Below are 12448 nucleotides of genomic sequence, written 5' to 3' on the forward strand. Positions count from 1 at the left end.
CCTAGCCTCCGTGAAAATTGCGCAATCTTCACAAACAGTCACATAGGTGTGTTGCATGGCAGTCCTCTAGTTTGTTTTGGTTCTCGACATAGATTTCTTGTCATGAGTGTTGCTATGTCTCCAGATATCATAGGTGTTCATCTTCTCTCAGCAGCATAGGTACATCGACTTCCATGAGAGCAGAGTCAAAGACATTGTTGGGAACGCAACTAGGGATGCAGTCGATTAAGTGTCCATGAACTTCCCTATCTATGAAGACATCAAGTTTTTCATGGACAAGGATATCAAGATGAAATGGAAGCGACATCACAGCAAGCAACACCATCAGCAGAGCCAGAATGCAACACACCTGTATGCGACAAATGCAAGAGGAAGGTTGTTGATAGCACAAAGGTGGAAACAAGTTGCAAGCTCAAGAAGATCCATTTGTGATGGAAGCAGCTTTGGAGATTGAGGCTATGAGGCGACGATGCGACAGGAGGATCGCGCAAAGGTAGAGAGGAAACATAAAAGGAGTTATAGGTGCTGAAGTGGAGACTCAAGGAAGAACACGGGCTACACAGACAACATAAGGAGTTGCATCAGGAACAGGCACAACAAGAGGCGCAACATGCACATATTGTTGAAACTGCGCCCATACAGGTTACGGACCAATCCAATAGCCATCATGGAGCAGACAGGGTGAGAAGTGTTGTCAATCACATGCAAGGGTATTCAGGAGCATGAATGTCATTGTGCGCATGCATGCGATCCCACCCATTTGCCACACTCATCAAAGCAAAGACAAGAAGGAAGTTTGACTGGAGCTGAACATGTATTTTGACAAGTTGATGTGCATGGTCACCAACACATACTTGGAGATCAACACAGACACTATGCATCAGTATGTTGTTGGTCCAGTTGCACTCAAGATGATGATGCACATGTTATTAGACGAGTTGGACAGAGGAGCCATATCAGTGTACCCGGATGCAACAGAGGCAAGAGTTCGCTTTCAGCAAGATGTCACCTTTGAGCACACGGACACCATCACGGATGACCAAGCTTGGAATTAGTTTGCCACCATCAACCATCATGAGGATGTCTAAGAGTTGGTCTTCCCACAGTTGTTCAAGTCTTAGTGATGTCTTTCATGGCTTGCTCAAGCCATTTTGTCTCACATGGGTACATGTGCAGATTGCATGTAACATCTTGTAAAGTGGAAGTCCATGTGTCGATAGTTGACTGTAACAATCATAGAGTAGTTGAAGAGTCATGAGGGTAGGTGAATAGTCACAAAGGGGAATGTCAAGGATCACCCCACCCTTTGCTATTTATAACACCTCATAACTCATTGTATAGGCTTTTGGTCAGCCAAGCTTCCGATAGGAGTATCTTAGAGAAAGCTTGGACAATATTGACACGAGCCTTGGCCTCTCTACAGTGTAGAGCTAGTACATCTCTTTGGAGGAGTAGGTGGCAATGACTGTAATGTTTTGCTATCAGGACTAATGGTTGGTCATGGTTGTACTGTATGATTGGAACTTTCACTTCTAAATATAATAGAGCCAACACGTTTCATGCATATTTTGTTATTGTATTTCAACTATCTTATTTACTCTAATGATATATGTATTTGTTTGCTTACGTATGCATGTATGGACTCTTTCTGTATAAGTATGTATGGCTCTTAATGAGATGTGTTGTTGGTTTAACCATCACTTTAGATTGTTAGCTTACTTGCTTTCCAGTTTGTGATGCATCTTTGCTCGTGTGTTCCCTTCTTAGCTGCATGCTTTCATAGGTTTCCAAGGGGTGCATTCACCTCACTTTCCGTGTGTTAGAACCATTCATGCACCTTCCTTGGCTTGCTACACATGTTACACCCTTGCTACCAACAAGAACATCTTACTTGTCTCTACATGCAACCGCGGTCAGGGCGATACCATACGACCCACTGTTGGGACTCCTACACCAAACAGTTTAAGGTCTTGTTGGGACTTCTTATGGGGAGATCCCCTGACATATTAGAGGGTCCAACACCATCAACATGACACAAAGCAGATTGGTGAGGTTCATTAGACAAAGGTGGCTGGTTAATTGCATGTGGAGGACCTAGGTAAAGATGCCCTGTAGTAGCTAGCTACCTGAATTCATCAGAATATGCATTAAAGTGTATTGAAAACAAAATCCTTCTATTTCTGCCTTGTTGCAAAATTCCCAATGGCCTGTTGCCTCTTCCCCTACCTCATCTTCTTGAACCTCTAGAAAAGAAACTCATAGCTGCCAAGAAAAATCATTAGCCAATGCATGATACCAAATCTGGCACAACAACGATCTCATCCCCTTTACAATTTCGTGATAGAATTTGTCAAACAAATTATAAAACATGTGCAAGGTCAACAAAAACGTGAGAAAGTACACAACGATGCACGATGGAGGGTTTTGACTTCACAATTGCAAGCATAATAATGTACAGGTGGCTAGGATATAAAATTGAATCAGAACCCAACGATATTTTCAGCCTAGACTTCATTCATATGTACCCAAAATATAAGTTTCAAACATAACGATAACCTTTTGAGGGCTTTAAAATCATTAGGTTCCCCAAGATTTTGAATAATTATAATTGTCAGAATTTGAACAGGTGCATATCATATCCAGCTTGGGCCCATTCAAATTGAACTTATTCATTTGGTATAATATGGAATCTTTTGTTGGGTTATGATAATTTCCAAAGGGAACAAGATTGATTCTTATAACAATAACTGCATGGAGCCATAACAAAAACAACCTTTGACTTGATGATGGCTTAACTATTCGAAAGGGAAAACGATGAAGAATGACATGCTTTAAGCCAGGAATCAACAAAATGTTATTTATTTTACATAGGTAGTTAAGACAAAGTCTACAAGGTGAAAATATGACTATATATAGAGTGAGCTAAATGACACTGACAAAGGGAACGGTGGTCATGTCTTTTTAATCAAATGAACATAGGCTTGTCAATTTAACTACTTGTGCATGAAATTTTGAACGGAACGAATAAGACGAAGGGGAAACACATGTAAACAACCATTTAACAAATAGCCACTTGAAAATAACCATAAGTGCCAAATATACTAACATGTTACAATGCCTTCCAGTTGCCAAGATGTCAAATGTTTACCAACTATGCATTTCAGCCACACTCATTTCTTTCTCAACATGCCATGATGACTAGGGTTTCTAACTCAACTTAGTGACAATCAGACACAATGAAATTCCCAAATTAATAAGCAAAACACTGAGATTTTACTATAACCTTGCCAAAAGAAATCTAAATTCACATATGTTGTTGATCGTCAAGCCCTATCACAATGGTTGTTGATTGAATGACAGGGGGAAACATTTACTCTCACATCATTTCATTTCCAAAACTATCGATGTATTTACACCACCTTAAACTATGCTTCCAACTATTTCACGTAATGCCAACTCATCAGAGTGTGTGGAATCGTATTTCACATAAAAGATTATCCCTTTTAATCATGATGTAATAAACCTTTAAAAACATTGTTCTTCCTTCAACAATGCTTTACCAATATTAGACTTATGTATATAGGCAGAAACTGTGATCACCACTTCATCATTTGATTTTTGGAATAATAACATATGTACAACAGATAGTAGTCATCAAACAATTATTCTTAATATTAAACACAACAGTGGACAATTTTATGGTTGAACTTCACCACTTGAGCAACAATGTTTTTAAGTGGTGGACTCCCTCCCTCTTAGTATTAGGTCAACAGATGGTCAATTGGTCATTTAGACATAATTTTATTGGTCGTCTAAAAGGTAGGGGTGTTCTTATTTTGCAGTTATATTGAAAAATATGAAAATGACGATTAATAGTGTCAACAATTGGCGACTCCAAGGGGAATGCAGGTGACTATATGAACCAAGAAATTTTGGTTTCTCAAAAAGGGAGAAACTATATATTAAACACACAACCAACCCCCTCACATAGGAAATAATGAAAAGGACACTGACCTTACTTCTAGGAGCTAATGAAGCAAGTATATGTGGGGAAGCCTTTTTCCAAGAGCAACTTAAGGGTGAGAAAATTCAATTCAATGAAGGGCAACATAAGTCACCGCGAAAAACATATGCTTTGCCAAACTTAGAAAATGAAACTTACCTATAACCGTAGTCCTCATTGTCTATTCAATTTGCAGCATGAAAAATTTTGTTAGCTTGTTGTGCATGTCTAACATTTTATCTAGCTAATTCAAGAAGGATCACATACTCAAGCCAAAACTAAAAACAACAAATAAAGGTTTCCTCATACTCAATTCCCTTAACTTGAGAGAATCCTTTGGCCACAAATTTGGCCTTATATTTCTTCATGCTTATGTTTGCTCCATGCTTAACCTTGAAGATCCATGTTGAACCCATAAATAATTTATTTGTCGATCTTGGGACCACTTCCCAAACATTGTTCTTCATGATGGATTCATATTCTTCCACCATGGCATCAACCCGAATTGGTTTCTCAATTGCTTCCTCAAGAGAAGATGACTCAGTCTCTATAAGGTCAATCATTAGAGCCATGTATCTAGTGTACCTCTCAGATGACCTCCTTTTCCTGCACAAATTTGAAGGAGCTCCCACATTCTCCCTCGCATCTTGCATAATTCTTTCATCTTCTCTCATTATTTTTCTACCTTCTCTGGATGGTTCTACTTGAGTGGATGTCTCCATTATGCATCCTCTCAGCTCCTCCATTTGTGGCTACTCCATAACTTCTTGAGGCTCCTTCTTTGGAGCTAAAAGCTCCTCTTTTGGTGGGATTTGAAACTCCCTCTCGAGAGAGCATCTCATTGCTTTCTCCTCATCAAAATTTACATCCCTTCACACAAATTTCATTATGATGGAAGGTAAGTACACTTGGTAATTGTTTAGAGTTTTGATGTAACCCACAAAAACCCCCAACTCTGTTGTCGGTTCAAGTTTCTTCCTCGAATCTTTGGAGCCATGGTAGTAAATGAAGGTTCCAAAAATTCTGAAATGAGACACATTTGGCTTTCTCCTTGAGAAAGCCTCCTCTAGTGTAATCATACCAAGAATATGATGAGGAATTGATTATACAAGTAAATTGCTTTGTTACATGCCTCTGCCCATAAATCTAGTGACATGCCTTGGTCATGTAGCATAGCTCTTATAGCTCCCACAATGCTCCATATACTTCTCTTAACTACCCCATTCTGTTGTGGGTAGTGAGGAGTTGTCAATTCTCTTCGAATTCCTTCTTTGGTACAAAATTCCTTAAAGTCACTTGAAACATACTCCCCTCCATTATCACTCCTGAGAGCCTTCTCCTTCTTTCTAGTCTCTTTCTTAAATAGTGCCTTAAATTCTACAAATTTTGAGAATGTCTCATCTTTCTTCCGCATGAAGAAGATCCACCACTTTCTTGAGAAATCATCAATAAAAATAACATAGTATTTATGTTTGGTAGTGGAGGCTATTGAGAAGGGTCCACAAACATCAGAGTGGACTCTATCCAAGACTGCATTTGTTTTGTTGTCTCGATCATGGAATGTGGGATTTACATACTTCCCCAAGGTACAACCCTTGCAGACATCCTAATGCTCAAGTGATCCTTTAGGGAGGCCAGTGGTTATTTTCTGCATAATTTTAAGGGCACCATAGTGCAAATGACCAAGTCTTTGTGCGAGATTTCATGAACATCACGACTCTACACTTTCTCTGCCTTACTGCTTAATACAACAAAATCTTCAACATCAAGTTTGTACATGTTCCTGACACAAACCCGAATCTGTTTCACTTGCCTAGTAGCTATGTTTCTTAGAAAGGATTTCCCTTTACTGAATATCACATCATAGCCATGGTCTTCCAAAACTGCTACAAATATGAGGTTCTTCTCCAATCCTCGTATAAACATGACATCTTTGAGGAGAGAAGGGGATCCTTACTCCCTCTTAAAGGTTACTGTACCGATCCTGGTAGTGTTGTACCTTCCATCATCCCCAAGATCAATATGCATCTAGAGATCGTTCTCCTCCAAGTCACTAAAAACCCCTCTACACCCTATCATGTGGAATGAGGCACCTGAGTCAAAGTACCACACATTCCCCATCATAGTGTTGACCACGCATGTGATTAGGGTGAAGTATAACTCGAACTATGAAGCCACTATTTCACCTGCTCCTCCTCCTAAGTTCTTCTCGCTATACTTTTTGTGTGGACACTTTGTAGTACAATGCTTGAATTCATGAAAATTGAAGCATTTTATTTTGGGAAAGTATTTCTTCTTGCTCCCTTGGTTGGAATCTAGTTTGGTTTGAGATTTCTTCCCTTTTCCCTTCTCGCCCTTCCCAACCAATGCAAAATTATCTTCATCCTCTCCCTTGGATGAACCTCCATCTCTAGTATTTCGTCTGATTTCTTCTTGTAACAAATCAGGCCATAAGAATTCCCAATTTGGTAAATTTTCCCTTCCATTCATAGAGTCTTGGTAGCTCACGGGGGTTTCACTAAATGAGCCTCTGACATAACACGTGCTTTCATCGCATACTAAACACAATACCCTTAATTTCACTGAATATTGGAAAATACCTCTAAAAATCACTTTATTTGACCCCTTGCCAATACGAACCTAATACACTTTCCCAATTTAAAAAGTCCCTACTTTCACTAGATACTATAGGTATCCATTTTTTCATTAATATTTTTTATACCCCTTTATATTTATATCCCTTTATTTTCATTAACAATGGTAAGCAGATTCTGCACCTAGAAAGAATAACCTAAATACTAGGTAGCTGAAAACTTGAAAGTTTCAATAAAAAAGATGCAGATATAAGTTGGTTGATTTACAAATACATACTATTGAAAATTTGAATGGAAAATATGTAGATTTGAACTCTTACTTACATCTATCTTCTATTGAATACTGGAAAAGCTACACTACAACAGTTCAAAACAAAACCTTGAGAACCAACACAATGGCACACCTTTCATCTTGCTTATAGAATAGGAAGGGGAGAGAAAGTACAATGAATATAGACACATGAAAAATCCTATGTGGTTGGACTTTGTCAAATCATAGGCTATAGCCCTAACCTGATCACTTAGTGCACCATAGCTGCATGGTAAGAGTTCCAAGTAAGTGTGTTTCCATCAAAAGATGAACTAGAGCATGCAAGCATGCATCCCTTCCTTGAGATATGAGTCCTCTACCTAAGATGGGAATTTCTCATGCATAAGTATTGTAATTGACTAAGCATCTACACCATCTTAGGAAGAATAGAGCATGCATTCTAAAAACAAAAAAATAAAAGCTCTAATAATAGAAAAACTCCATACAAAACTAAATTTGCTAAATTTGAAACAACATCTAAACGTGAATTAACTGAAGGTGTGACATGCGCACCCTTAGCATGCATGCATGCATCTTCTTCCAAAAAATAGTATATTTCACTATCTCCTATGGCATGCATGTGCCCTCTACCAAGAAATAGCTGGTATCCCTATCTCCTTCACTTGCATTCAACCCGCTCATTACTAATATAAGGAAAGGGTGAAGGTGCCATATCTGTTCTATTCTCTATTGCCCCATCATTAGGAGGATCACTAGCTGAGCAACAGGAACAAAATATTAACACACACATTAGACATAGACCGTAAAGGTATTAGTAATGTGATGCATGTATGCTCTGGAGAAAGGTTTCTTAGGAGCGAGAGTAGAAGCGGGATGTAGGAGTAGAAGCAGGAAGTGGGAGTGGAAGCAAGAGTTAGGAGTGACATTTTCAAAAGCTCCCAAGTTGGGAGCGATTTTGGGAGTGGATTTTATATAATATATATTTTTATATATTTTGATGCATATATGACAACAAAATAATGTATAATGATGAATTTGTGATAAATTTTTTTATTAAAACATATAACATCATTAATCTAGTAGTTATAATCTTCATCAAACACAGGTCCACAAATTACAAGTTCTCATTTATATAGCATGTAAGGGTGCACATAACCAAAATAACATCGAGTGAAATCTATCTCTGAACTGAAAATACATCACTAGTCTTAACACGAGTAGCAACAAATAAAATGAATGTCATGGAAACATACAAAGCGTAAGCCCCCTGTTCTATATGTCTCGCCAACTATTGCGAATCCACTTTGTTCAGACAGGAAAATGCAAATATAAGGGATTTCGTCAAATATGGCAGCCACTGATCCATTTGACAGTGCGTTTGCATATTCTTGTGGTGATGAATATCCCTTTAGCTTCTTGCGCTCTATCCCCAGGTGCTCTACCAGGTATTCGCCTACAAAATATCTCGCGTTGTAACCCACTGGCAGTCCGCTAGATTTCAGAGACTCTACGTCTTCAATGGTCCGCTGCATTCGTTTTGCTGTTAAGATTGCTATGAGATTTGCTGTGTAGCTAGATTGCAGTATCAGAACTACGAAAAGCCAGATTATTATGACTCGTCGAGCCAAACTGCTGACAACTTTTTCCCCTGTATCAGACAAATCATTTGCAATTTTTTGAATCACTAATAAAACGATTAACACAATTTATCAAAGAATTAATGATATAATAAAAAAATGAAAGTAAATAACACACTTACTCTGAGAGAAAAAGAGAGTGGAAAATGAGAACCTGCAAACATTAGTTAACACAAAAGATATCAACACAGTTTTTCTATATTTAATTTAAAAGATTCATAAATGAAAATACATTAACCCTATGAAAGATATTGAAAATGAATATTACCATAGGAAGGTTGTAATTTGTGCTTTGGGCTTTCCTCTGAAAGTATCGTTGACCTTGTGTTCAAGAAGCCAAACAACTAATCTTGTAAATACAAAGAATGCTCTGGTTGTACCCCACATGGCTCATGTAAAAGGAAGGACAAATGTCCAAGCATTGCTCAGATTGGTTGCCTTTATTGGCACTACCATCACCAGCCCTGATTCAAAATAGGGCTGAGTGAAATCCACATATATGTTGCGGTTTGCAAGGATGGTAAAATCCCCCACAGCTGCATCGAACTCCTGATCAGGGCATTAAAAAAACACTCCAAATTAGATTGGTTGAAAAAAAGAGGCACTTATATAGCTGGAACTGGATAATGGAGAAAGAGAGGAAGAAAATTTTTAACAACTGACCTTTGATAAGGAGACTTGTTGGATTAGGTCATCATAGTAACCCGGCAATTGTGACCCATTCTGATTGTAAGGAATGAATTCGTGCGGAACATCATATGAAAGGTTTTTGAGAACAACTCTAAATATTTCAATTACAAAACTCGGATTATCCTCGGGGAATTCTAGCACGCCGGATGCATTTGTCTCTGTGACGACAAACCCGTGGAATCCGTCTTTAATTGGAACTGCGATTCTCAACGGCTTGTTTTTGGTAGGCGTTGCCCAGCCGTGGGGTGGGTCTGTGGATCCTCCTGGCCAAGTAACATTTTCAAGCTCACTGCCCCTTGAGGTATTAGAAATTCCATTTGATCTCCAGTACCCAACTGGGCGATAGCCATTGCCTTTGCCCAAGACGTTGAGTATTTCATACGTGTCACCTGTAACCTCCCCTTCACTTATTTCCAATTGCCCGCTTAAACCACTGAAATTGGTGTTCCCGAGTCGCTGTAGTAATTGTTCCCCTTGTTTGAAAACTGGAAGATTCGACAACTGTGTATTTGGGTTATTTGGGGACTGTGAAAAAATAAATTCGGCCTTACCAAAACGTTGGAGAGCCTGAATGATCATCCTAACGGCATTGTAGGCATAGTAACCATATATGTTGAGCTTTGCCGACCTTCCATCCGGGGGTGTCACGCCCCTACACCTGCGGTAGTCTTTCAACCGCTTATAACGAGATGCGGCACTACCAATCATTTTCTTTTCACCAATACTTACGATTGTAGACTACACCTAACATTCCACTTATGCTACTTAGTTTGTGTTTCGCAACCAAGTATTATTCATGTGTGTCCCTGTATACAAGTGAAAGCCCATAACATTCACATAAATAACATTATACAAGAGAAATGCACAACAGTATAAAGGGAGACGCAACTCCCTGCAATATGAACCTGCCCGAATCAATATATTATACAATCTTCACTTTTACAAAGTACAAGTTAAATCTTGGGAAACCCCAAATTTACACTTAGCCAATTTTCAACTTCGGCAAACTCGGTTGCCCAGCTCGTCGGCACCTCCGCATGGTCGCCGCACGACTCTCCAACCCTTCGTTCACCTTGTCGCATGATCGTGTTGTTTTCCCAACTCGGGCTCGCCTCCAAGTCGCCACACACGGGCGCCTCTACCCAAGACACACCTCCGTTCACAATCTCAACACTCCACTAAGTCTCTGTGGACACTTGCACGACGGGCAGGCGCTCACCCGAGTCACCCAAGAACCCGTGCCAAGTCGTCGCACAAACCGGGCACCCACCAACGTTTCACCATCGGGCACTCCATCGCATAACCCGGGCACCACACACCCGTGCACGCCCTACTCCAACCGGCGGGCAACCCTGCCCATGCCCTTCACCCAAAACCAAGATGAGCGACTAACTCCGTGTGGCCTTGCCCAAGGATGGGTGCATCTCCAAACTGCACCTCTCTTCCTTTGCTGCGCCTTCACCTTGTTCTGCGCACTCCTCTTGTTCAGAACCGTGACAATGAAGTAATAGAAATTTGCACAGAATCATTGAAGTTGAACAATTTTAACTTTCTTTATTGCAGTTCAGTTGTCCTATTCGTCAGCTTCCTGGCAATGCCGTAATCATTGACCCAATAAAAATCGGAGGTTGAAATCATTTTTCTGTATTGTTGACGTTGACTTGAGAGTGACATGGATCCTTATTCTACCTCACGTAGACACAGACAAAAAATTATGCATTTCGGGGCGTTCTGGGATTGAAAAATACTGTAAGATTCCATGACTTTCTTTCGAGGATTAATTTATACAGCAAGTTGCAATCGACACAACTTTGAAAGTAGAACAGATGAATTATAATATTAAATTTTATTATTTTTATATAATTTTCCAGGTATTTATAAAATTTTAAGATGTTATGATAGTCAACCTGGGATTCCGAGGCCTTGAGGAAGAAAATGCAGAAGGTGTACTAATACAGTAAGAGTTAAGTTTTTTATATTTTACTTCTAACCATTACCAAATTTGTTAATCAAATTAGATATAAATATAAATTAGGTAGTAATAATTTCGACCATATAATATTTTATTTTATTTTTTAAATAAAGTACAATTTTTTAGTTGTATTATAACTTTTTTTCAAACTAGTAGTAGGATAATTATGACTAATTGTTATTTGCAAATGTAACCTAATTTATTATTGTTATTTATGGAAAACCACTCTATTTAATGGTTAGTGAAAGGGAGACTTTCATTATTGTTAGGTCCTTGGAAAACTTAGACCATTAATTTATTTCCTTAAATTAACCAAACAAAAATAATTTTAAAAGATGTTCCAAACCCATATATAATAATTTGGTTATTTAAACAAAAGCTACACAATTTTGTTATTAATTTAATACTCTAAATACTAAATTATTGAATAGATTTAATAGTAATTTAGACAATATAATAATAATAACTACATACCTCTATTATTAATTAATTTTCTAAGTAATAAATTCAGGGTATATATTATTCAATAAAAATACAAAATAAATATTAAATATAAATTAAATAAAAATAATTTATTTTATTTATAATGGAAAAAATTAAATATAATAATGTCAAATTTTTTTCCACTTATCATTAAAAAAAAAATCACTTTTATTTTATAATGTAATTTTTTTCTCCATTATTATCATTATTAATTTTTCATGTATACTCTCTTTTTTTTTTTTAAATTTAAGATGAATGTTATTTGCTTTCTTAATCATAATTTTTTTGTTTTTCCATAATTTTATTCGCTGTTTTCATAAATATTTTAAGTAAAATTTAATACTCTTTATTTTTATATTGGTTTTCTAAATATATTTTCATCTATATTTAATTTATATTTAAATTTTTATTTTTATAATATTTTATATTAATATAATTGGTAATATTTTGCTCATAATACAGTTTATTTTTTATTAAAAAACAATTATAAAAGAATATAATTATTGGTAATATTTTGCTCGTAATACTATTTTGGATAATTATTTTTTTCCAACCCAGATCAGTAGCTGTTATAATATAATTAATTTTAAGTATTATTATTAAAAAAATTATTATTTTAAATTATATATATGATGATGATGATGATGATGGTTAACGTCCGTTGAGACCAAACAATGATCTATCGGACCTAAATAAATAGATTATTTATTTTGATTTAAGATTTTATTCCTATGCTCAAAAAGCTTGGAGAGAAGCCTCCCGAGCTCACTATAATTTTGACATTGTAAAAGGCTAGGA

At 37.3% G+C, this 12448-nt stretch overlaps 1 protein-coding gene across 1 annotated transcript; it reads right to left on the reverse strand.

Annotated features, from left to right (window-relative positions):
- Nucleotides 1-538: 538 nt before the first annotated feature.
- LOC149138089 (glutamate receptor 3.2-like) lies at nt 539-9903 on the reverse strand. Its single transcript, XM_089450243.1, has 6 exons — nt 9169-9903; nt 8959-9054; nt 8774-8826; nt 8628-8659; nt 8122-8516; nt 539-628 (listed from the first exon to the last, which is right to left on the reverse strand). The coding sequence occupies exons 1-6, from the start codon at nt 9901-9903 to the stop codon at nt 539-541; spliced, it is 1401 nt and encodes a 466-aa protein (XP_089306369.1).
- Between the last annotated feature and the right edge of the window lie 2545 nt (nt 9904-12448).

Source organism: Pinus tabuliformis, chromosome X (genome assembly GCF_031772625.1).
Source record: "Pinus tabuliformis cultivar Carrire ecotype Pingquan chromosome X, CPIR1, whole genome shotgun sequence".
In the NCBI taxonomy this organism is placed as follows: domain Eukaryota; kingdom Viridiplantae; phylum Streptophyta; class Pinopsida; order Pinales; family Pinaceae; genus Pinus; species Pinus tabuliformis.

Excerpts from the sequence above, each read along its gene's own strand:
- LOC149138089 (XM_089450243.1), bottom strand. The coding sequence starts at position 9,903 with ATGATTGGTAGTGCCGCATCTCGTTATAAGCGGTTGAAAGACTACCGC. Across the intron at positions 8,827-8,958 it reads TTGAATCAGGGCTGGTGATG|GTCAACGATACTTTCAGAGG; the intron begins GTAGTGCCAATA and ends CTTGAACACAAG. Across the intron at positions 629-8,121 it reads GAACAGGGGGCTTACGCTTT|TTTCAACAATATGTGCATGT; the intron begins GTATGTTTCCAT and ends GTATGGGCGCAG.